This window comes from Notechis scutatus, chromosome 2, assembly GCF_049901735.1.
Source record: "Notechis scutatus isolate UNSWTSFEM ecotype Mainland chromosome 2, rNotScu1.2, whole genome shotgun sequence".
In the NCBI taxonomy this organism is placed as follows: domain Eukaryota; kingdom Metazoa; phylum Chordata; class Lepidosauria; order Squamata; family Elapidae; genus Notechis; species Notechis scutatus.
In genome coordinates, this window is record NC_142010.1 from 71973609 (window position 1) to 71999033 (window position 25425).

Sequence of the window (25425 nt, forward strand, 5' to 3'; positions counted from 1 at the left end):
TCCGTGTCTGACTAGAGTCCTGTGCGCTTTCTTGGTTGGAAATTTCTTAGGCATAAATTCGGGCCCTTAAGTCTATTTTCAAAGGTGGAAAGGCCATCCGTTTTCCCCTTCTGATTTAAACTATTTCTCTTAAGTTTTGTTTACACACTGTTTTGTTTTTGTTTTTTTGTTTCAGCAAGGTGTGATTTACTGAATGTGAGCATACTCATATGGGTGATGTTGTTAGATAGTCAAGTAATAAAACATCTGCAAGCAAACAACCAAGTTCAGAGAACACCAAGAACTCCACGGTTCAACCCTGAACTACCTTCGTATTTTCTTTTGAATTCAGTATAATCTTGTTCTAAATCTAACAGATTCTAACAGATTGGCAGATTTGGAAGGGACCTTGTAGGTTATCTAGTCCAACCCCCCACGCCCACACCCAAGCAGGAAACCCTACACCATTTCTGACAGATGGCAGTCCAGTCTCTTCTTGAAAGCTTCCAGAGCTCCCACAACTTCTAAAGGCAAAATGATCCAGTGATTCAGACTCTTATAGTCTCCAGGTATTGGAGCAGAATATCAGCAGTATCACCAGTCTTACCTGCATTCAGTAGCAATGCAAATCTAAGGTATCAATTAGCATATTGGTAATACCAAACCCCAAACAACAAGGTGACTTCTCCAGTGGCAATCATACGGATTGTTAAATGGGGAGGGGAGAGGACTGACTCCTGTGGCACTGCAGCCACTGGACCTACCTGCCATCCTCACCCACTACCTACTGGGACTGACCACTGAGGGAAGAGCAGAACCACTGCAACGTTGCCTGCAATCTCCAGGCCCTGCAGGTGGTCCAGAAAGATACCATAACTGGTGGTAATGAAAGCTGCTAAGAGGTCTAAAATGATTGGATTGAGCTTATTTCCTCCAGTTAGTTCCTGGCCAAGGTTATCTATTAATCCAGCCATTGTTGTCAGAATGTCTAAACCTGGACACTCACCTGCTTCCTCAAAGGAGTTCTGCAGTTGAGAGTTCACCATTGTCTCATCAACCTCCCCCAAAAGAGAAGGTTGGGAATTGGCAATAATTTCCTGGATTGAGGAAAGACTTCAAGAAATTGGCACACCACAATTTCCTTCAAGGCCACTGGCAGGTTCCCTCATGAATTGAGGTGTAGCAATCTATCAACATTTTGTGGTAGGCCAATCAAGAATCAGACACCTCAGAAATTTCTGGAGTGCTGTTTATTTTGAATGATAGAACACTCTTCTTTCTCAAGTTTCTTTCATTCTTTCTCAAAGTCTTCCTTAAATGACACATTCGTTCCTTTTCCATTCTCAAGGATAGCCCTGCATTCCTCCACACAATCTATCAGAAGTAGGAAATTCAGCTGTCATAAATATGTGTCAGTTGCCAACGTCTGAATTTTGATCACATGACCATGGGGATGCTGCAATAGTTGTAAGTATGAAAAATGGTTAGTGATATTGTAACTTTGAACACTCACTAAACGAACTGTTGTAAATTGAGGACAACCTGTACTTGTCCACCATTAGATTGTGAATGGGCAAGGTCTCATTGCAGGTAGACGTAGCATTTTAGATGGTTTTGTGATTATGCCAATTTATTTCTGTGGATGAGTGTTTCTTTCAATTATGGATCTTGCTGCTGTTTATTCTTAATAGATTTAAGAATATTATAAATAAATCTATTATTATTAATAGAAAGCTGGCATATAAAGATAACAGCCAAGACATACGAATAAACACCATTTTCAACTAGACATTTTGATAAATGTCATTATGTCATGATGCAGTGAGCACTGTGGTAGCACTTGATTGTCAGTATAGAGAAAAAGGTAGAAAATGATGTTGTTCATCCAAGGACAAACAATGGGGGTGGAGTTCTTGTTAAAAAGGCCAATAAGATACATGAGAAAGGTATACCTACATATACGTGTTTACAAAATAATTTTATTTATTTAGAATCATAGGGCTGGAAGGGATCTTGGAGGTTTTCTAATACAACCCCCTACTAAAGAGAGGAAGCATTTAATTAATTTTTAATCCTACCTTTATTATTTTTATAAATCATTCAAGACAGCACACAAAGTTAATATTCCTTTCCCCTCATATTCTCCGCACAACAATATTCCTGTGAGGTGGTTTGGGCTGAGAGAGAGTGACTGGCCCAAAGTTCATCCAGATGGCTTTCATGATTAAAGCAGGACTAGAACTCACACTCTCCTGGTTTTGGGCCTGGTACCTTAATTGCTTAACATTAATTTTCATAATCCAGGTACAGGTCCCTGGTGAGAAGATCTAAATGTTCTAAATCTAAATGTTTATTGCATGTCAGGCGTCATACATCAGGACAGAGAGTTCCAATAAATAACACTGCTTGTTAGACCTGCGCATTGACTGAACTAAGATATTGTGGCAAGGCACAATAATGTATCATTCTGAGAATGATAAACTGGACTAGCCCAGCTTTATTGCTTCAGGCTCTCCTCAGTCATTATTATGGCTTGCCAGCAGACTTAAAAACGATCTGCCATGTTTATTCAATACTGAGAATTGCTAGCTTTAATCCTCCCTCAATGTCTCCAACTAATCCTTTTACAATTCATATTTAACATTTACATTTCACTGACACATCCAGAATAATTTTATACCAAATATGTATGGAAAAACTATTTGCTCACACTGGGATACTCCCAAAAGATGTCTTTATAAATGTCTTTACATAGACTGTTTACATGAAGTCCAATGTATGCTTTATTTTCCAGATTTAAGATTATCTAACAGCCTTATCTGCTGCTCAATTAAGTTAACATTTTTCTTTAGGCTCCTTTGTCATGAAGGCATCATGGGATTTGCAGTCCTATTGAGTGCTTCTAGCATAATAGATTCAGACTGAAAGACATGAAAAGTTACAAAAGATAGTATCTTTTGAATTCCTCTTATTTTTTGTGAGTCAGGCAAGGCAACTGTAGGATAAAAGCCTTATGGGAAAGCACAAGGTGAATCATACGTAAACTCCAGAGTTAATGATCGGAAGTTCAACCTGTGTTCTAATTTAGAGGTATATCTCCAACAAAATATTGTGCCAGTTCTTTCTCACTGGTGATATTAAAGACTATTATGACTAAAGAATTATTAAAAATAAAGATGCTGTTTTAAAAGTAAAGACAGTCTCTACCTTCCACCACAGGTTTTATACTTGAAGCCTCACAACTGATTACCAAGCCTGAATTTACATGGCATTCCTGTGACCAGCCAAAGTTGGCTTGATGCCGCTTCCTGCTGTTGTCTTTTGCTGGAAACAGGTGATAAGAATATGGAGTGACATTTCTGGCCTCAGCTCACTAAAACATTTGTGGAATTAAATAATTAATTAAAATAAAGTCATGATAAGAAAAGGTCTTTTCTCTCCTTGAGATGAAGTCTTAAATTGAAAGTACAGCTGTACACCATAAATGTCACTGAGCCCAAATAAAACAAAGTCTTTAAGAGATGAATCCATTAAGGTCCCGCCAAATCCCCCTGAATTTGGCCCAGTGAAAGTTCTGTAAAGAACATTGCTTTCTTAACAATGTAGCCACACTTGAAATACAGGTTTGCAAGCTGGGTGATGTGAATCTGAGGTAACTAAGAATCTGGAGTGTAGGTTAATGCAATGCTTCCCACTATGTTACTTGGCTGAATAGGAAACATCAGGGATATTATCTGATCTAAAGAATTTCTTTTAATATTTAAAGTAGAGTCTCTTGTTTTTATAATATAAAGAGTTTCTTTGTTGTAATAATTTTTATTAAAGTTTTAAAATACAAAAGAAAACCTAATACAAAGTAAGAAAAATATAAAAACTAAAAAGGGGAGAGAAGAAGAAAAATCAAAGAAAAAAAAGATATGTAAAGAAATGACTCCCCTTGCATCAAGTACAACTTCAGTACCTTAAGATCTCCTCTGACATTTCAACAAAAGATCTCTTCTTCTCATATCCCATTTGTAATCTATAAACAAATTATGAAGCCTCATCACTCAATCCTAATCAGCAAAAGTCTATTAAGTTATTAGAAATAGCAACACATTTCATAATGAAATAAACCAGTTTTGTATTATTTTCCAAAAAAGACTCTTCTTCCCATCTCTTACCTCTAGAATTCTTGTCATTTGGAACTAGTAAAGAAAAATTGATTAAGAGCTACCAGAAACAACATGTATATTTTAACCTTGAGAGCAAGAGCAAGAGCACTTACGACTTATATACTGCTTTACAGTACTTTACAGCCCTCTCTAAATGGTTTACAAAGTCAGCATATTGCCACCAACAATTTGGGCCCTCATTTTACCCATCTCAGAAGGATGGAAGGCTGAGTCAACTTTGAACCTGGTGAGATTTGAACTACCAAATTGCAGGCAGCCAGCAATCAGCAGAAGTAGCCTGCAGCACTGCACCCTAACCACTGCGCCACCTTGATCAAATAAGTCCACTGTGTCTTTCTTCTGTTTACTTTTATGAATCTTTCTGTTTAATCCCTTCAATTCCCACAAATTGACTTCTAAGCTACATTTCCAGAAGTTGGTCTGGAACTTCAGCAAATATTGCCTTTGTGTTCATTAAATAAGTGCAATAAGCCAGTTTAAGAAGGTTGGCTGATAACTTAAGACAGGAAGAAATTTCTGATCTTTCTGACTGGGCCACCTGCAAAAGATTTCATGAAAGAATACCTCATAAAGTTGAAATACTTGTGCTGAATATTACAAAAGACTCACTTCATAGTCTTGTTTGCCTATATTCATATTCATATACATACACACCAGTGGTGGGATTCAAATTTTTGTACTACCGGTTCTGTGGGCGTGGCTTGGTGGGCGTGGCAGGGGGAGAATACTATAAAATCTCCAGTCAGAGGTGGTATTTACCGGTTCTCTGAACTACTCAAAATTTCTGCTACCAGTTCTCCAGAACTGGTCAGAATTTTCTGAATACCACCTCTGATACACACACACACATACTGTATATTTATCTATATCTCCCAATTTTATGATTTGGGGAAGCTGAGAAAAGTACCACATATTGTCCAGAGTTCTTTCTGGGTTAAGCTAGGTATATAACATTGTAAAAAAAATAAGCAAACAAACAAACCTGAAATTTAATTGGTGTTAAAGAAATAGGTATAATTAATTTGAGTCAGATACTCAAAGTGATATTGTGTAAAATTAATCAATGTGTGTAACTTTCTAAAATAATAGATATATTTATACATAACCAATTCCAAGAAATAGATTGGCCATTTGCTAAAACCTGAGAATGGAAATGACTTAGTGCATGTGTGAAAACAGGAAGAAAATCATTTCAAAAGATTACATTGGACTACAAAGCAAAAGGTGTAATTCATCAGTCAGGTGTTCAGTGTGATATTGTGTAATAGCACAGGCACTGTAGGAAAAGAGCTGTGTTAACCTATGGCAACCTGAAAACCACTTTTTTTTTATAGGTAGCACCTTTTCCAACCAATTCTGTTAAAAGGCATGAGTTTTCGTGATCTACAGTTCATTTCACCAGACTCACTACCAGACACCTTCTGATTTTTGACATACTAGTTTTATTTTTACTTTACGGAAAACCAATTCCTGACTTTTGCGTTCTGCATTTTGATCCTGTTTACTACACATTAGAACAGGGGTGTCAAGCTCACGTCATCATGGTCACGTGATGTATCGAGACTGTTTTTCCCTTCGCTAAACCGGGTGTGGGCCCTGCATTAGAACATCTTATTTCGATATCCAGCCCTTCTGCCCAAGTCAGTCCACCTCAGAGTAGATTTCAATTCAGCATTGTTCAATGAGGAGGAAAAGAAAACACACGTAGCCACACTAATTCATTTAAGATCTTTTGAAATGGATAAGTAGCTGTTAAAAATTTAAATCTATGTCATTAGGGTGGCTGGTTCACATAAGCCTAAGAAGGTGCCCCCTTTTAACCAGCTTTTATTTTTCCTAAAGAAACAGATTCTTAGAATGCTCCAATTAAGCTGGCTTGGTCTCTGTTCCTCCCTACTTCCTTCCTTCTAGAATTCAAAGCAATTAACAGTGTTTAAAAAATCTTGTGAAAAGAGGTATTAAAACAATGCCCCACCTTTTTTTAAAAAAAATCAGTTCTATTAAATATACTGGTTGCACCACTTCTTGGAAAACTGGTCTAACAAGTGTCAAATGCACTTTTGTGATTGCCTAGACTAATTATGTGCAATATGCAGTTTGTGCTGCTTAGTTTAAAAACAATTTTGAGATTGATGTTGGAGCAAAAAAGATATGTTTTTAATATTTAGTATACATTTAGTATACTTAAGTGTGCTGGATAAATACATATCTGCTGGGTATATGCGTATTCATGTGTATATATGCATCCGACCGTAGTCCTCGCCTTATGACCGTAATTGAGCCCAAAATTTCTGTTAAGTGAGACCTTTGTTAAATGAATTTTGCCACATTTTATGACTTTCCTTTCCACAGACGTTAAGTCAATCACTGCAGTTGTTAAGTTAGTAATAGAGTTGTTAGGTGAATTTGGCTTCCCCATTGACTTTGCTTGTCAGAAGGTCGCAAAAGGTGATCTATCTGACCCTGGGATGACTGCAACCATTGTAGATACAAGCAAAGTTGCCAAGCATCTGAATTTTGATTCAGGTAGTCAAGGGCTACCTATATTTGTTTCCAAAGACATTTTATGATCTTTTAAAGAATCACAACTTTAAAAAAAAACTGGCAAAAGGCATGCCAATCTACTTCTATAAGATCAGAGAAAACTCTATGGATGCAGATACAGAGTCAAAGCTCAACTTGAGAGCATTTTTACTTTGATCTATTTCGTGTGAATGGTCTTGGGACAAGGTTCCCCGTAGCAATTATCTGAGAGAATGTTTTCTTTGTAAAAAAAAAAAAAAGCAGTTGTATTGACCCTATTCATCTTTTGCCTAACCAAGAAGTCCATCCCAATCTTGGGCTTTTCCCTCAGAAAGTTATTCTTTAAATTTGTAGAAAGACAAATAATTTGTTACTCTTAAATTAACATACTGTCATTTCATAGAAAACATTTGCCTCCATATAGATTTGCCAAATGCATTTATACCTTTCTCAATTAATGTAATATCAGTTTGGATACTAATTTGTATGTGAATGAACAAGTAAAACAAAATTTGAAAGTTACATATAGGATAACTTTATGAAATAAATAAAACCTGCACAATCTCCTGGGGTGTGTGTATGTGTGTGTGTGTGTTATTTTTTCATTTATGTTGCCAGCAGGACCAACTTTGATAACATTCAGTGGTAAAGTTATACTTTCAGGAAATCCAAAGAGGGAGAGAGCAAATTCTTTTTCACAGAATTGCATATAATTATTTACAATGTATTGGTTTGCTGTTCTTCCATGGCTGCTAGGGGGATTTTTGCAATACGATTTGATTTCAAAAAAGTAGTGTTATACTTTCTTGATCATAAACTGCAATTTTACTTTTTTTTTCTAAGTATGGTAAAGTAAAGGACATATTGGACCTCCAAGGTATTCCTGTTTATGTATGAGCATTTTAAAGAAGATAAAATAGGCAGATGATGTCCATTCAATCATGCCTGATTCTCAGCAATTCTATGGACTAGCTCTCTCCACATTTTCCAATCTTATATGACCACTTTTACTTATTTTACTTGACTGGTGTTGACTTTTAGGGTGTATCATTGTGGAGGTTTATTTCATTTCATTTTTTTTTTTTTACATCAGACCATTCTAAGCATAATTACCTTTCCCAGTGAGTTTGATCACATTACTTGGTTTAAATAAGACAATTTTTTTTGTGATTTTTGCCTTCAAGCAACATGTTTGATTATATACACACCAGCACTTGCTTGCCTGTCTCTTTTTGCTGTGTAAGGAATGCACAGGAGCCTTCTCTGCTAGCGCAGCTTGAAGGAATCCATTTTCTTCCTGTGTGGTTTCTTCATGGTCCAAATGGACAAATAAAGAATTAATGCCACTTTCAGTTTCTTGATCTACCAGTCATACATTCACAGACTACATCACACAGCAGAAGAATTCTTCTTCACTATCAGTAGCCCATTATGTGAGTATTAAAGAAATTAGTTGCACATTTACTTCACTTACAATACAAAGGTGTATAGTCTGAAGCCAGATGCTGAGGAAGGCCACTAAAAGCCTTCAAGACTGCCTCTAGAACCTTTCCAATGGTTGTTAGTAAATTGCCTTAATGTGATACATTAATGCATACCAGAGGTGGTATTCAGCAGGTTCTGACCAGTTCTGGAGAACCAGTGGCGGAAATTTGGAGTAGTTTGGAGAACCAGAAAATTCCACCTCTGACTGGAGATTTTACAGTATCCTTCCCCTGCCACGCCCACCAAGCCACGCCCATAGAACTGGTAATAATTTTTTTTTAATCCCACCACTGATCCATATGTTGAAAATGATGCTTATAATAACTCAATGTAAATTAAAATTTAAAAATACCATTAAGTTCTGCTACACTGATGATAAAAAACAGTTATCTCCCAAACAGTAAGCATCCTTCATCAGAGAAATAATTATCCAGGTTTTACTCTTCTGTTGTGGTTTTACCCACGAAAAATGTTTGGATCATGATTTGAAACTTGCCTAGGAAGCACAGAGGTGTTTCCTATAAGATGAGGAAAAAGTTTTTATGGCCCTTCCCTACCATTGTTCCTGTTTGTGTTCTTTTTCTTGCCGTTCTGCAAGATCACAGAGTCATTTCTTCACCCTCATGTTTATGAGTGGCAATTTAACATTGCAGTTGGACAACCCAGATTTCTTTGTAGCATCAGGTGATTCTGAAATGCCCAATTCAAGGAAATTCATCTTGTATCCTAAATCACAGACAAAATCAAGTGACGGAGTCATTTCTTCACCCTCGTGTTCACACATTTATTATTTCAAATTTCCCCCTTAGATTCATCCCAAGTTTATTGTACACATTGTTTGAAACTGCAATACAGGTCATCATCATGTCATTGCACGCAAGGTATCTTATTATTAGAGAAGCATTGGAACAGCAACAAAATCTCTGTTGACCAATGATGAAAGAACAAAAAATATAAAACAATATATACCATTTTCTGCTGCTTAGCAAATATGATTCAAACACCATAGCTGATCACTGCTGTAAATATACTGCACCATAAATAAATGTAAAGTCGTTGTACAAAAAAACTTAGACATTTTTCATACAAACAGGATACATTTGGAAGAATTACACAAAGATTTTCCTTATATTTTCCTTTAAAAAAAGATTGTGTTTATATTCTCAAATATCCAAATACTAATGAAATGCAGATTAATACAGAAAAGCAGGGGAATTACTATGGGCTCTGATATATCTGACAAGTGCTGTTGGGGAAAGGAATATAATTCAAGTTGAGAGAGTGTATGTTTCATTTGAAATCACTTATTTTTCATCTGAAATCATTAAAACCAAAACGAGAGCAATCTAACGGAACTAGAGGGAATCAAAATGTATTGAACAGATCATTGTTTTGTACTTTTCTTAGTTTAAAGGACTTAAAACACATTTTTGTAAAATTGCTAATTTCCATGAAGAATGATTACCAACCAAACTATATATCACATACGGTTGGAGAATTTAATGCACCAAAACTTTTTTGTTGTTAATGAAAATGAAACTTGAAAGTAGCAAATAACTGAAAAAGAGGTAGTTAGGGCCTCTCAACCCCAATTTATTGAAAACCATCTTTTCCTTCGCATTCATAAGAACAGGAAATACATGATTTTGTATTTAGATTAACGTGATCCCAATGTCTGGTAAGTGAAAAACACTTAAACAAAAACCTGAATAAAATATATCTGAATTTACTTTGAGATTCTCTGACACTCAGTGACAAGACTTTAACCTTCAACAAAATCCTGCTTTTCTTTTCACCACCACAGACAATATTTAGGATTTCCCTACAAGTATCAGGTTTTTTTTCTGAGACTGATTGAGATCTCTTTTGTAATAGTAATATAAAAGCAGAACCAACAAACCTCTTTCACATGACTAAAAATGCTTATTAGAATTATTGTTCTCTGTACACTTCTTCAGAAAACAAAATATAGAATGTTATACCAATCCTACAGCAGATACTTTGGGATAATACAAGATAAATGGAAAATTTAGAACTATGACAGTATCCAGCTCTGATGGGTAACTACATCTTTTATTTATCATATTTCATGACTGCTGTAAAAAGAAGAAAAAAGAAAAGAATGAGGTGCAGAACACCTGCCTATCTCGCCAAGTGAATTAAAAATCAATCACAAGAGTATGTTCGTGTTTGGTTTAGTTTTTAAAGGTTTCTTTGTTTTTTAAAGTTAATGAAGGCTCACTATGGTAGAAACAGTGATATTAAGGAGTTCTGGCTTTCAGAAAACACTCAAACCGTTCTGCCAGACATTTGGGATTGAAAAAAGTAGGACATTTCCTTTCTCTCAACTCTTGTTCACCATTGCTACCTGTGTACAGAGTCTTAATTCTATGAGGCTTTCATATTTCCATCAATACAAGAGACCCTTATTTAACCACTACAAACCCATTGAATGAATGTTAAGAATAAGCCCAGTTCCAGAATCACACCTGAGATATTACACTAAATCAGACATTTGCCTACGCAATATACTTATTGTTCTGAAAAAGTTTCCACACATACAATTGTACAGATGTTGACTTCTATTCAACCTGGAATCTGGTGTGGCAAGATATCGCCTCATGTGAAAAGCAAACAATGTATGATTAGGTAAATATCTCCTTAGTACAAATAAGAAAACTATATATTTGAATTTCTGCTTTGACGCTCTCAGATAGAGGGCTTAGTGTTGCTGATATCATGGTTGCATGAAAAAAGCTCAAATATCTTACCACTTAAATAGCTACCTCTGTACTTATGCATAGGAAACAGATATGATATGTGAAACAATATTCCATCAACTTCTATATAAAGAGGTGTAAATCTTCAGTGGAAAGAAGGCATTTAAGAAAGGCCACATACTTAATACTAATAATCTTATGCTGCTGCTGCTGCTGACGATATAATGTTCTTACAAGATTGAAAACAGATAACATTAAGCTAAGTTTTTTTCTCTTTTTATCGTTATTAATAGATTCTGGTTTAATAACCTGGCTCATTGTGATGAACAGTAATTAAATATGCATTTATGACAAAGAAGAAAAAGCATAGATGAAAATTTCTAAAATCTAAATGATGGGAAACAAAAACTTAGCTAGATTGTCCTTCTTTGGCATCTTCCCATCAGAGCAGGGGCCAAAATTCTGAAGGGCAGCAAATTTGGCAAAGTAGACTTGAATAAGATAAGGTTAAAAGCCAACTAGTATGGAAGAGGCTGGAACTGTTGGGAAACATCCAACACTGGAAGAGCCTGGCTTTATTTTTTGCAGGCTAAAGAACAGAAAAACACCTCTACCACCATCTCCAGAATTTCACAGATCATTACTTTAAAATGGCATTGGCAACAAATTACCAAGATGTTCTAATGATTGAGCCTCCATAGATGAATAGAAGACAACTATTGTTTTGCACACTATCATTCATTTACATACAGGAACTTTTTAATACACTATACCCCTGCTGTTCTCAAAAACAAGGAAAACTGTCCAAATCTTTAATATTTTGAATTAATTTTGAAACTGTAAGCAACACTAGAGCAACTTATATTTTCTTTATAGGACATTAATCTGAACCACTGAAATGTTAAAGGACTTCATTCTAAAATTCCTCTTTTTACCCTGGAGAATTATAGGGGACCTTGATAGATAAATCAAGTCCCTTAGACTATACCAAAAGAACTCAGAAATGAATTATTCTCTTACGTCTTAAAAGATCCTACGTTTCCTTTTCTGACCTGTTACATGCTTGGGCTTTGGTAATTAAACCAGTTCTGCTTGGATAATGAGACTTGCTAAACTGGGTTGCTTTTATCCTCAGAATCTATTTTACTGTCATATTTGCAGTTGCAAAGATCTTCTCACCTGATAAAGAAGAGTTGTGACTGACTTAATTGTTCTGTTTCTCTTTCATCATTCTTGTCTCTTTAAAGCGTACCTTTTCCTATACATATCTGTTATGGAAAGTGCCTGACTTAATTTCTCTTGACTGTGTGTTATGGAAAGTGCCTGACTTAATTTCTTTTGACTGTGTGGATTTATCTCCTGGATGAAGAAAGTAAGAGATCTATTATGAAGAAAAGTACTTACGTGTTTTCAAATTATCTCTCCCCTTCATTCTATAAGCTTTTTCATTTTTAAAATCAGCTATGGGAAATCAATATGTCATTGGAACCATACATATTAAAGGAAGACTAGCTGTTGCTTGAATCAAAGATTTTGTTGTACGTATTCCTAACAGCATTTCCTTTCGATTATAAACATGGATCTGTAATTTTGAATTATCATAGATTCCCATTTTCAGGAATACAGACATATAACAATCTCATTCTTCTACTAAAAGCATTCCAAAGAGAAAAAGATGCTCAGCTCAAAATATGAACCCCATTTCCATTCAACCTTTGAAGAAGATGTGGCCTGCTAACTTCACTAAGGGCTGAGGCCATTACAATGTGTATCACATATAGACAATGACTGTCTGTAATTCTAACAGTAAGAAACAAATATTAGCTCAGATGTATTCATGTCAAGAAAGAGACTGAAAAGAAAGCATTACTTTGTTTCCCTTTCTCCGTAGCACTGTCAGTCAATGCAAAAATTGAGTTTGTTTGTTAATATGCCACTGTAAACTAATTCCAAATTTGGCTTAGCAAAGTAAACCTAGAAAGTGAGATAACAATTACAGTATAGCAGAAACCTGTTGATTTCAAGTAAACAATTATATACTATTGTAAAATGATAGAATGCCTTTTCTGTATCACTTGTAGGGGAGAAACTCATTATTTCAAAATGTTTAAGCACTTATATCACAAAACCAAGTTATCAAGGAAAACTGCTGTTATTTCAGTATGCACCAAGTGGAAGACTGGCAACATTTTGAAATGTGGGCTTCTTTCATTGGAATCTCAAAAACAATGACCATTTAAAGACTGCAGATTTTTGTGCTTGATCAGATGGATTATGGGTTGTCATGAAAATAAAGGAAACCCCAGGAGGAAAAAATACACTTTCTGCTTCTTCTCACCACAGTTTCAACACTATAGGTAAAGCCAGCCAGAAAGATATAGAAGAACATGCATTCAAATGAGTCTTCTAGGAAATGCATCTTTGTGTACTGGATCCATCCATGCCTGCTTTGTTGCGGGACCTGTGTTTGCAGCTGTTTGGCTTCCAACAGCTGAAGTCCAACCTTTCTCACCAATGTCCAATGGAAAGACACAAATCTTCACACTGTATTTCCAAGGCTGAATATTTAACATGTTGTGGCCAAGGACTGATGGATGGGGGGCTGGAAGCAGCGCACATGCTCAACTGTTGAACTGTCTGTTTCCACCGATTTCATGTATTTGTTCAGGATGGCAAAAATCTCATTGTTCAGAATTTGGTACTTCCTGATCCTGTCAGCCATTTTCTTAAGTGGCTGGAGATTAACACAAAAACAGGGAATAAGGACACATGAACACCATCTCTACTATTTTTATAGCCATTCTATTGTCAATAGAATCATCAAGAGTACTGGATAAATATCTAGAATAGTTCTCTCCTGCCTCTAAATGGGAAAATAATGTTTCAAACTTCCTTATTTCTTAGGCATCATAAACATAATATTTCTTTACATGCTTCCACAAAGGAACTGGAAAATAACTCATTTGCCTCACATTTTTATTAAATTTATGCACAAGTGGCTCTATATTTGTTAAATTATTGACTTCGTTAAGTCATTCTTTTCCTCTTTCTCCTTGCCTCACTACCAGCGAGCCAAAAGTACACAACACCTTTGCTAATAAAGGCCAGCAGACCCTGAATTTATTATATGTATATACAAAGCACTCACAATAGACATCATCCTGTTCAGTTGGGATGAATTATTTACTGTTTCTTTATATAATTCTCCCACATAAAAATTCAAAATCCCCAAAATACAAGTTGTGCTAATCTGCCTTTTAGAATAAAAAAGTCAGTTTCAGAAGAAATTCCACAGCTTTGTGATAAAGCACATGCTTTACATGGAGAATGTCAAAGGTTCAGAAATTTGGATCTTCATGAGCAGAAAGTCATCTCACTGAAATAAGATTCAGTGCAGTGCAAAAGTTCTGAAGTTTGACCCAAAACCCTTTTCAAGTTTCCACCTGGGATATGTAAAAAAACTGTTTACACTCTGGGGAACCACCAATGCTCAATGTATAGGGTGTACAGTCAGCTGGTAGAATAAAACCTATACAAGTCCATGTGTTCCATCTCAGACTTACCACGTTCTTTATGATTTCATCCTTCCCATCCTGTCTTTGCACTTTTAACAGATGATAGCAGAAGTCAAAAAGGTCAAAACGACGCTGTTGTCCCAGAAGAACTATGACTGAGCAACCAGCCCAGTTTAAGCCATCTCCAAAGCACTGTCTAGAATAAAAAGGAATAGCGAAGATGTTATTTAGAAATGATGGAAAGGTTTGCAAATCTTCTTGCTTGATTCTATGAAGAAATCATACATTCTGAGAAATTCATGTAACAAAAAGACAGCCATGTGGCCTTTGTTCAGAAATAGCCTCAACACACGGAATCCAGTCACTAGCAAAGTATCCCTATAGATTTACATGTCATCAAATCACAGCTGTTTGCAGAAGGGATATAGCCTTCAATGCAGGCCTACTCACTCAGCAGTGAATTCATTTGTTCCAACTGGAATGCAGTATACAAATTGCATGGCGCTCCAGAGCCGGTGAAATTCAACGCATTCATCAACATGCATGACGCCGTTTGTTGGGGGAGGCCCACGCCAGATGGGATCTTGGAGGTAGCTACGAATGCGGGTCAGGATAACTTCAAACATGGACAGCCCACAGCACAATCTCTCCTTGGTCAGCAAGTCTCCTTCACGGGCTATGGCTATTTGCTGATGAGGAATAAAACTTTATTATGAGATACCAATTTCTCCAGAATTTTCAGATTGATCTCCCAACCCAGCCCTCCAGTAAAGTTTGGAACCTGTTAAAATGTTTAGGAAAGGGCTTAGCCTGCTTAGATTTAATTAAAATCTAGTAAAGTTTTGCCTGAGAATACTGAACTGCTTTGTTTAGCTTAAGGAAGTTGCTTTCTAATACACCTTTGTATATTTTATCCAAATATTTATTACTTTAGTGGTATTCTTTGAATGAAATGACATTTTGGAAAGAGCCAAAATTTGTTGCTCTATTGGGATTTTTTTTTTAAAAAAAAAATTATTTTCTGCACGTGACATTGGTCATGCAAACTAAATTTCTGACAGTGAAATATATGTCTGCAATAATGTTTTCTTACTGTAGTGAATATTTAACTTCAATGAAGTGTAATTTGCATAAGACCAAGTATTTTATATGTGCATTTAATAATTATGTTAACAGTATTTGCTTATTATACATTATTAATCCAGATCTGCATGCCTTTGTGGATTTGTATTTCCTGTTTAGGATGAGTTTACATATCTGATTACCTGCTTAAATTTAATATTGATAATCTGTAATGCAAAATTTATGAGAAACTTAAAGTGTGACAGATAATAAAGAGAACCTAGGAAAAAAAACCACTATTCTGGTAATTTTCCATTATGTATTTTAATTATGATTGCAAGAGAATAAACATTTTTGAGATAAGAAAAAAATATTTTTCTCTATTTTGAAAATTGGAAAGTCAATTAAATATTTCTACTTCCATCCAATTTTTTAGAACTCAGAAGCGATGGTAAACATAGTCAGAAAATAATGTTTTACTATATCAATAATTCAATATTTTGGGTAATCTAAAAAGCACGAATCATTTGCATGCAGAAACGAATGAGGGCTATATATACTATTTCCTGGAGAACTGCATTTGTCAATTTTCTGCACTTTCATTTGAAAGAGAGCAACATGATGAAAATACAGATATGCAGCGTAGAAATGGGCAGCAGGATGGCAGAATGAAATTGATTAGCACACAACTGTGAACAACTAAAGGTATTTCAGCCTCACACAGCTATGCCATTTCAGTCCTTTGATAATGCAGTAGCAACCACAAAAGAGCACAGCTGGATGGACTTTATCTATTCTATTTGCTTTACAAAAATGCTAAGGCACCTTCATTAGTACATATTGAGTTATTTCAGTACTGTTTATCTTTTAGGTTAAAAAAAACTATGAAAGTAGGTCCCAAATGTGCTTTTTCAAGATGGTGGGGAATGGAAGGATTTATACTCCTTGCAGATAGCTGGTAGTTTGCATTCTTTTATTTGGTTGTTAAGGTCACCTGTAGGTTTATCTGTGCCATCAGGGTCACCTGAGTGGTGCAAATGGGTGTGGAGCCTTCTTGGAACTGTTGAAAGGACTGTTGTAGATTGGAGATAAATGATGTCATATCCCTTCCCCTCTATTGAGGGTTGTTTGATTTTGACATAAATGGCCTCTTTAATTCCTCTTTCAAACCAGAGATCCTGTGTCCAAAATATGGACTTTGTTGTCTTCAAAAGAGTAGCCTGTGTGTTTTAAATGCAGATTGACTGCTGAACCTAGTCCTGATCTGTTTTTTCTCTTATACTGTGCCATGAGTTTATGAAGTTGTTTCATTTCCCCAATGTACAGATCTGAACATGGCTCACCTTAACAACCCTCTAAAAGAATGCAAATGACCAACTGTCTGCAAGGATATAAATCCTTCCATTCCCCGCCATCCAGTCAGAGCTGAAGAAGCTTCTTTAATGAGATGCTAAACATCGTCAAAGAAAAAACGCACCTCTGCGACAACCATGACCTGGATGACTGATAATCTCCATAGATATTAAGGTAGGTGTTACCCATTACTTCTAGTTGAAATATAAAGTGGACCATCTAGTATGCATATTGATAATAATGGACCAATCCATTTTTAAACCTAGGCACTGAAAGCTAAAAAATGATATAGAAAACTGTGACTATAGATGTACTTTACCAAGGAGCAAATATTTGCAAATCAGTTTATATTGGGAATCCCCAAAAATAATTCTCAGGCTATACATCTGCTACTTCTTTTGCATACTGAAGATTCTTACATTGAAATCTTACACTGATTTCCTCTCAGGTAATTTCCAACTCAACTCAGGGAGTTATAGGATTGGGAATCAAATATGGGCTTTGGGAATAGAGTTAAATATTTTTCACTATGCAACAGCTGCATTCTTACTGATTTATTCTAATCAGATTTTGAGGAAAAGATCATTTCTAAGTATGAGATTTCTTAACATACATAGACAATATGTCTTTAAAATTAACAAAGCAGAATGTCCTTTGAATATCAACACATTAGTGGCGAGAACTTACTTTTAAAAAAATAAATAAATGTCAGCTGGGGCAATTGGGAAAAAAGTATTTCTTGGAGTAATCTGATGCTTAATGACTGAACTACTAAAATATACAGTTCTCTACATTGGTATGCAACTCTTCAAAAGACAACTGAGAAGCCACAGTAGGCCCAAAACACAGATCCCTAGTGGCCAAAAGGCATAAGCAGTTAGCAGTACCACACCAATATTTTCGTCACTGCATTGATTATCAATAGCTTTCCAAGTCCAATTCAAAGTGCTAGAGATTACATATAAAACCCTACAAGACTCAGTCCTTATATGTCTTTTCTGAGTATACTGTACCTGTCCACTTTTATTCAGGTGGGAAGTTTAAAGTTTCTGCCTCATATAAAGATGGTGGCCCAAAGGTGATCTTCTCAGTTGTAGCTCCACATGAAGGACCCATTTGTCCCCCTTACATTTATGAGGTCCCAAAACTGAAATCAACCAAAGTATGCTGTTCTGTTGTGCCCCTGGCTGCTAATAGTGGAGATAAGCCCTGTTCTTGATAGGATTATTGTTGCTGTTGATATTGTGGCTGCTGTTATATTAACCTTTATGAAATATTTTACTTGGGCCGTGATTGCTCATACTGAGGTTGGTTTTATCGTATTGCATTAAGTGCTATAAACTGTCTTAGAGTCTTCACAATGGACACCACAGTATATAAATTGTACACAAAAATGAACTCATAACTCTTCAATGAGAAAAAGACTTAAAAGGGAATATAATATTTCAAGGCAAAGCAAGAGAATAAAGCTCTTCTCCTTTTTGGAATCTTGTTTAAGAAGAGTTTCTTGAAGTTTCTAAATAGATTTGTCTAAGTTTTTATAGAGATGTTGATTTTTCTTCTTCAACATCTTCTTTGTACTACCCAAATTAAAATGGGTACACTGATAGTTAAGTATTTCCTTAAATGACATAAGTATTTCAGTCTCTTCTTTTCTGCTCCAAGTCTTCTCTAATAATTTTAATGCAGACTATCATCAACTAGTATCAATAACAACACAATGTTTCTCCATAGTTTCAAAGAGTGATTAAGTCTAAGTCCATATTTGTTTCATGTAGCAAATCTGACATTGGAGTTCTACTATTATTAACTAAAGTATAGAGTTGCTTTTGATGGTGAGATGGATGGTGTATAAAATAAATAAATAAATAAATAAATAAACAAATAGTGTCACAGGGATATTCTGAAGAGAAAAAAATAGAAAACTTTAGAGAAAACGCAAAGAGATGCAAATCAAATTATTGCACAGAAAATTTATGTATTCGATATTTGTGACCTTTCCTGAAATTAACAATACAATTAAGGAAAAATAGATATTTTATTATTTTCTTGAGACTAACGTGACCTATCCTTCAGAACGACATTGTTTCACATCTATTCCTGTGTGTTTTCCATAATAAACGTAAAAATGCTGAGGTACACATGGTTCTCAATCATGTATGCAGTATGTTTGAATATTAAGGAATGCCTATCTGCTCTTCAGAGAAAGGGTACGATGTTGTACAACTCAAATGGAGAGATTAACCTAGGACCTGGGCTGTGAAAAACTCAGTGGAATCCCACAGAAATATGGATAGTTTCCCCACAGACACTACCATCTATGTTACTCAGAAGCAAGCAATCCAAGAGCAAGAAGGCCCAAGGCTTTGCTGTGTTAGGAGCAATCATCTGAGATCACTGAGAACATGTCTCGCTCTGTACCGGTTTATATTCAATGTCTGAAAATGTTCTTACTCTGTATACTATGATGGAAATAATTCAGGTTAATAGTGGTAAATGATTTGGGAGTATCTGATAGTATATTAAGATACTGTCTAGTGAATAGGTGTGTCTACGTGCACTTTCAAGTCAGTTTTTTACTTCTGTTGACTGCCTGGACAAATTCCTGCACTTTTAGTAACCTTGAGTTATTTGAAAAATGAGAAAGGTGTATTAGGAAATCAGCAAACATTAAATTGCAAGATTCAATCAACAGAATGTATAATTTGACTTAATTTTCCAAATAGGACAGCTGGTTCAGTTTGAATAATTGTATTAGAGGCATCCAAACAGATTTAACTTCAGCCATCAGCATTTGCGTTTTTATAGCATTAATCAATCTGAACTGATTCAGTTGAATTTAAATCATCAGGAGCAATCTGTACATCCATGGGATGTATAAGACTGAACAAATTATATATTTTAAGGTGTAACGATTGTTAGCAGTTCATGCAGCTTCAGACTATCTATGAGGATTTTAAAAAGGTTCAAGGCTAAGCAAGCTAGCTTCCTTCATTCGGGACTGCTAGTGAAGTTTTTATTTTTTTAAAGAATAAATTCTATTTCCCACCATGTCACATCTAGGTTGGCTCTAAATTAAATGTTTCATTAAATGTTCTCGTGTGCCACACAGACTGCAGCTTATACAGGCTTACAAATATCTCACTGAAATCAACAGGAGCAATGGATGTCATTCATTTTACCTGGACTGCTGTTGTAGGACAACTGATCATCTAAGACTTGGGTATATATGGATATCAGACAAAGAGCAAAGCATTACATACAGAGAAGGCCCCAAGCACAGAAACAACACCTTCAGGGCTGGCCTCCACCATCTGTGTAGGGACAGTAACTACCAGCATGGCATCTGGGGATTCTGTGAGTTACTGTCTTCACACATTTGGAGGGGGCTAGGTTGGAAAAGGCAAACACAGGTGAATATTTGGCACAAAATTCCTTGTATTGCTTCATTTAGTCCTCCACAAGGATCAATTCAAAATGGGCCCAAGAAATGCATTAATTTTTAAATGTTACGATCCAGGACAAATGTTAAAATTCTGGGAGTCATAAGACAGACATGTAGCCTGAACTATACTGGTATTCTGTCTTTTTTTAAATTAAGTGTGAGAATCTCAGTCATTTTCAAAGTAATAATCTTTAGAGGGGGAAAAAAACCCAATATAGCTGATAGCTTCAAGGCCGAGCCCTCTATTAAAAAGAACCACAAGCAAAGAGCAGATCGTAGCAAAAAAGAGCTTTGCCAAGCACAAAAGATTAAGTAACTCATGCAAGTGAGCCAAGCCACAAAATATAAAAGCGTGGAGAAAACCGAACATTTCTGGAATTGCAACCTGTCCAGACTGGCCATTATACTGTAAGTATGTCTTCAAAAATGCAACATGTCTGTGTATGACTGTAATCTATGCTTGAAAGGGAGACAAGTAATCAAATGCCAAAATATGTGTTATCATCAGAAAGACAGGATTGATTGCAGGTTCTTGTGAAGGGTACACTAAGAAAGTGAATCAAGCAAATGTCTTGATATAGAACCACGTCCCAAATGGCAGGATAGTGGGGAATGGAAGGATTTATATTCCTTACAGATAGCTGCAGTATAAATCCTTCCATTCCCCCACCATCCTGTCAGAGCTGAAGAAGCTTCTTGGATGAGAAGTGAAACGTGTTCAAAAGAAAAAAACAAGAACCCCCAGATGCCTCCTGGGACAACCATGACCTGGATGACTGAGAATCTCTACAGATTCAGTGAAAAAGTTTTAAAAGAAGGACAATATCAGATACAGTAGCTTTCACTTGTTGACTTCTTGTTCAGTGATTATGAAAGCACTAAAAAAATATTTACGACCGGTTTTTGAACTTGCAGCCGTCCCAGCATTCCTATGTAAAGTAAAACAACAAGTGCCAATTGATATTTTGGGCACTTGGCAATTGGCACACATTTATGACGGTTGTAGTGTCCCGCGGTGAAGTGATTTCCATTTGCAACTTTTACAGCAGGTTTTTGACACCTAAAGTTAATGGGAAAATTGGCAGAAGTCGCAAGTTGTGATCATATATGACATTACACATAACCACCACACCGCATTAGCTTCAGAGCTGCAGCCAGAATTGATGTTGTAAAGCAGCGAGGTCATGTGGTGTTTTACTTTACAACCATACCACTTTGTGACGGAGTTGCTCGTCTCAATTGTGACCTGTAACTTAGGACTGCTGTATTGATTTTATCACTGGACACTTCAGTGTGTGAATATTGTTAGCTGTCTAGAATGAGTGGATGGTTTATAAAATTTTGTAAATAAACAAATTCATAATTTGATTGCCACAATTAATGTGCTGTCTGCAAACTGCATATTAAAACAAAGTGTCAGTGAAGATATGGAAAACTTGACAGAGAAGTATTGTAATGGGTGGCCTGCTCTTATTCTTTCCCATGACAGAACCAATAATAATAATAAAAAAAATGGAGCCAGGGGCATAGGATACAGTAGGAGTCCATGACTACTTTGAAACTTCAGGGTCCCCTTACAGAGACAAGAGAATGCCTTGCCTGACGTTCACTTGAACAATAACAAAAAAAATAGAATAATTTATATTCAGGCCAATAATGACAAATTAATTGTCTCTGGCACATAGGGTGATTATGGGGACATGACTACATAAGAATCATATTGAATTTCATCCATTTTGCTCAGTAATGTTTCAATCAATATTCTGGGATGTACAGTTGAAATTCAGGCAACAAAAATAGAAAGGCTTCCTGAGGTCCGGGACATTCGAAGGATGGGGGATGCGGGGAGGAAGAATCAGGGGTGGATGATGTGTTGTGTCACCCATTCAATATGGCTTTCAATGTCATCCTTACCTGAGGAGTTCCCAGCCTCTCTATTAAGGGAACCAGGTGAAGTGGGGCATATTTGGCTTCGAGACGCTTCATGCGTACCTCCAAGCGTTCTCCTTCTGTTAAGCGAGCAGCAAACAGTGAAATGAGAAAGCAAAAAGAAAAGAAAAAAACCTAGCATTTCAGAGTCATCTCCCAACCATTATCCAACTCTGGGACAAGTATGACATAAAACTGTGGAAGTGAATTGAGAAGAAGGATCACTACTTACAACTGTGACACCAAATACACTTGTAAGAGGATCTTGTTTTTAATGCAAACATCTTGCTTTGCTTACAGGGTGCCCTTTCTTGTGAATTGGCCAATAGGGTCCCTAGTCAAATGAAGGCAATGAATAGCTAACTACATCTAAGATTCTTTGAAAGCTGAAATTTCATTGCTACTACATAGCTAGGGAATAATGACTGATATCTGTGCATCTCTTCACTCCTTACCTTTGATGTAGACCCTGGGCAAAATATTTTGGAAGGGAGCAGCATGCAGCAAATCACACACTTCTTCCTGGGACTGAGGCAGGAGGAAGAAAAATAAAAGGTGTTAAAAACTACCTAAGTACTGACTGTTTAGCTGTCAACCAAACCGGGAAGTGCAGAGTGATCTATTTGCTTTCAAAAGACTATTCAATTCTAGCTCAATATCGAGGAAAAACGGACACGTGTGTCAAAAGTAAGTTTATAATAAAGATAATCTTGGTTTTTTTTTGTAAAATTCAGCGCTTCTGCTTTGTTACTTCTTCTGATTCAGCAGTAGGATTTCTTGACCCTTGCTGCTAAATGGTGTATTTTCCATAAGACTGTAATAAGGACTGCTGGTAATTAACCATATTCCTCCTCCTTTGGGTGATCTGAAGTTGTCAGGCACAGCCAAAGATTGTTGAGGGTCTGTGTTGATATATCTTGAATGATTACATTATTCCACATAGATGTATCCATATATAGGCTGCTAACAGACGTATTTAATTGATTTGTCCACTCACAATTGCTTTTTTAAAATCAGTCTAAAGAAGAATTCTCTGAATGATTTGTTTAAATAAGAACTATAAAGGCCCCCTCAAAATTTCATCCAGTTGCAGTGACGAAGCATGGAGTATGTTTTGCACTAATAGAAAAAAACTCCAGAATGTACCAGACTTTCAGGTTTTCTACCAGGCCATGACTTTAATTAGGACTGAATATCTGCACCTAGAATTGAGCATCCCCATTACAAAAACTTAAAGTGTGTAAGCCACAGTGTATTATGTATGTGACAGATACTAGTTGCGTTTAAGCCAGTAAATTCAAGCAATAAGCTGGAGTCTAGGTTTATGAGAAAATGTGCTTACATTATATTGTAACCTCTTTTGACAAGGCTTTGCCTTGAAAAATAGTATGACAATATTATAAATTAAATTAATATACCGGGGTTGTTAACTTGCATTTTAATGAGGAAAAAAATGAAAATTTGGTCATTTTTTGGCTATGTTAATTGTAAGTGTGCATCAACAAAGACTCAACATTTGGTAAACTGAAAAAAAAACCCAAGATGGAAAATAGCAAGGGCATAGCTAAAGATAACTTTTTCACAGAGCCTTCTTTGGCCACTGATGGCAGTGGGACAATGATCAATCCAATAGATGTACAGTCCAAGTTTGGAGCTTGGAAAGGCTAATCTAACACCTGGACACAGAGTATTCAACTGCCCTTGGAATAGTGTTGCAAGTCATTTTGTTAGCAGCCTATGGGCCCCGTAAAGCTCCAGCCCCAGTAGTGTGCTTCTAAAATTCAACAGCAAATCTCCAAATTATATGGGGTAGTGGTGGTGTTCACAAGTAACAATATATAAGTAACTATATATATATATTTGTGAACACGCACAGACACACACATACAAGTCTTAGTATCTGTTTATTGAGGAAAATGCCCAAAATATTTTTAAAAGGGTCTGAGAATTCTGTTACTGCCCACTTTGATATGCTCATAAAATGATTCCTTGGCATCACTCAACAGAGGTTGACTTCCTGAGTGTCTTCTTTTTTTTAATCAACTTCATTTGGAATCAGTTGGTAGTAAATAAGAGATCCAAACTACAGGAAGCAGAAGATGAACCAGACTGGGGGCCAAAGTTGACTCAGCATGAGATCTTCTACGTTGGGTATCTTATTTGTTGCTGTGTTTTTCACCTGAAAGCAGCATGAGAGCTGTATGACATTTGGTTCAAGACTGTGCTCACAGGAAAGGAAGACTTATTTGATACCTACATGTCAAGTGGGGGAAAAAACAGGATGGCACAGAGGAACTCTGCTCATACAGACATAGGCCAGATTCAAATCTCCAGAATTGCTCTTACTTTCAAAAACATGGAAGATCTTAATTGGCCTTCAGGCTCTGGGTATACAGCTGTTCTATCTATCTATGTTCAAATCTATGTTTCATGGACTTCAAAGAGGCTTGAGCTTTTTGCTGCAATACTTCCTGTGAATTTTAATTTGCTGCATGTTTCTTGGTATGGACCACTCTTTTTTAAAAAGAGACTCTGTGATGTAAGTTGCCTACTTTCCTGGGAATATAGCCCACTGATCTCAGGTCAAAGTTATTTCCAAGTAGCCATACTTAGAACTGAGCTGGAAGAGGCTGAGAGAGGAACCACAAATGAGAAGAAATTTGAAAACACATACAGAGATCGAGAGTTAATCTAAACTGCAGACACACAAAGAGGCAAGACCTCGGAAGCAGGAATGTTGGCAGAGACTTGAGTAATGATTGCAGCAAATTCTGCATGACTCTACATGGCGGTATAGCAACAAAGTAAGCCATGATAGCTGCATGCAAGGAGGCAAGACACTGCAAAAGGAGGTGGTTTTGATACACCCTTGTGTGAAGATGCATTTGGAACGTTGTGATCAATTCTCCAATTCCCAGCCACACTTTGGTATGGACCAAAACATGAGCACTGGTCCCTTATCCAAGCCTCAGTGATTTACAGAATGTAATTTTATGTACATTTTTGTAGGGGAGTCTAAAGGAGTAGCTGCCTTTTGGTAATATCTTATGGTAAGTAATATATCCTATAATTAGATATCACTGTTTCCTATTTTATAAAAAAGGCCACATCAGAACTTGGAATGTTCAATTTCAATCTTTGGAAGGCCAACATAGAGGGGAAGTTTTAGCTGCTAGAGGTAGCATCCCAACCAATCTTTTTATGTGAGAAAAAAACTCTGCGCACTGTAGAAGTTTTGT

At 36.3% G+C, this 25425-nt stretch overlaps 1 protein-coding gene across 4 annotated transcripts in view; it reads right to left on the reverse strand.

The window, feature by feature from the left end:
- Positions 1 to 8918: 8918 nt before the first annotated feature.
- CYFIP2 (cytoplasmic FMR1 interacting protein 2) overlaps positions 8919 to 25425 on the reverse strand; it is a 63287-nt gene continuing 46780 nt past the window's right edge. For 2 of the 4 annotated variants that reach the window (XM_087955091.1, XM_087955090.1), the window contains exons 27-31: positions 22642 to 22714; positions 22172 to 22266; positions 14848 to 15086; positions 14446 to 14593; positions 8919 to 13616 (exon numbers count right to left, since the gene is read on the reverse strand). In XM_087955091.1, coding sequence (XP_087811217.1) covers positions 13449 to 13616; positions 14446 to 14593; positions 14848 to 15086; positions 22172 to 22266; positions 22642 to 22714 — 723 coding nt within the window. In that variant the 3' untranslated portion in view covers positions 8919 to 13448. Of the gene's footprint in view, positions 13617 to 14445; positions 14594 to 14847; positions 15087 to 22171; positions 22267 to 22641; positions 22715 to 24079; positions 24366 to 25425 lie in introns of those variants that run through there. The other 2 variants (XM_087955092.1, XM_087955093.1) reach the window with 2 other exon arrangements.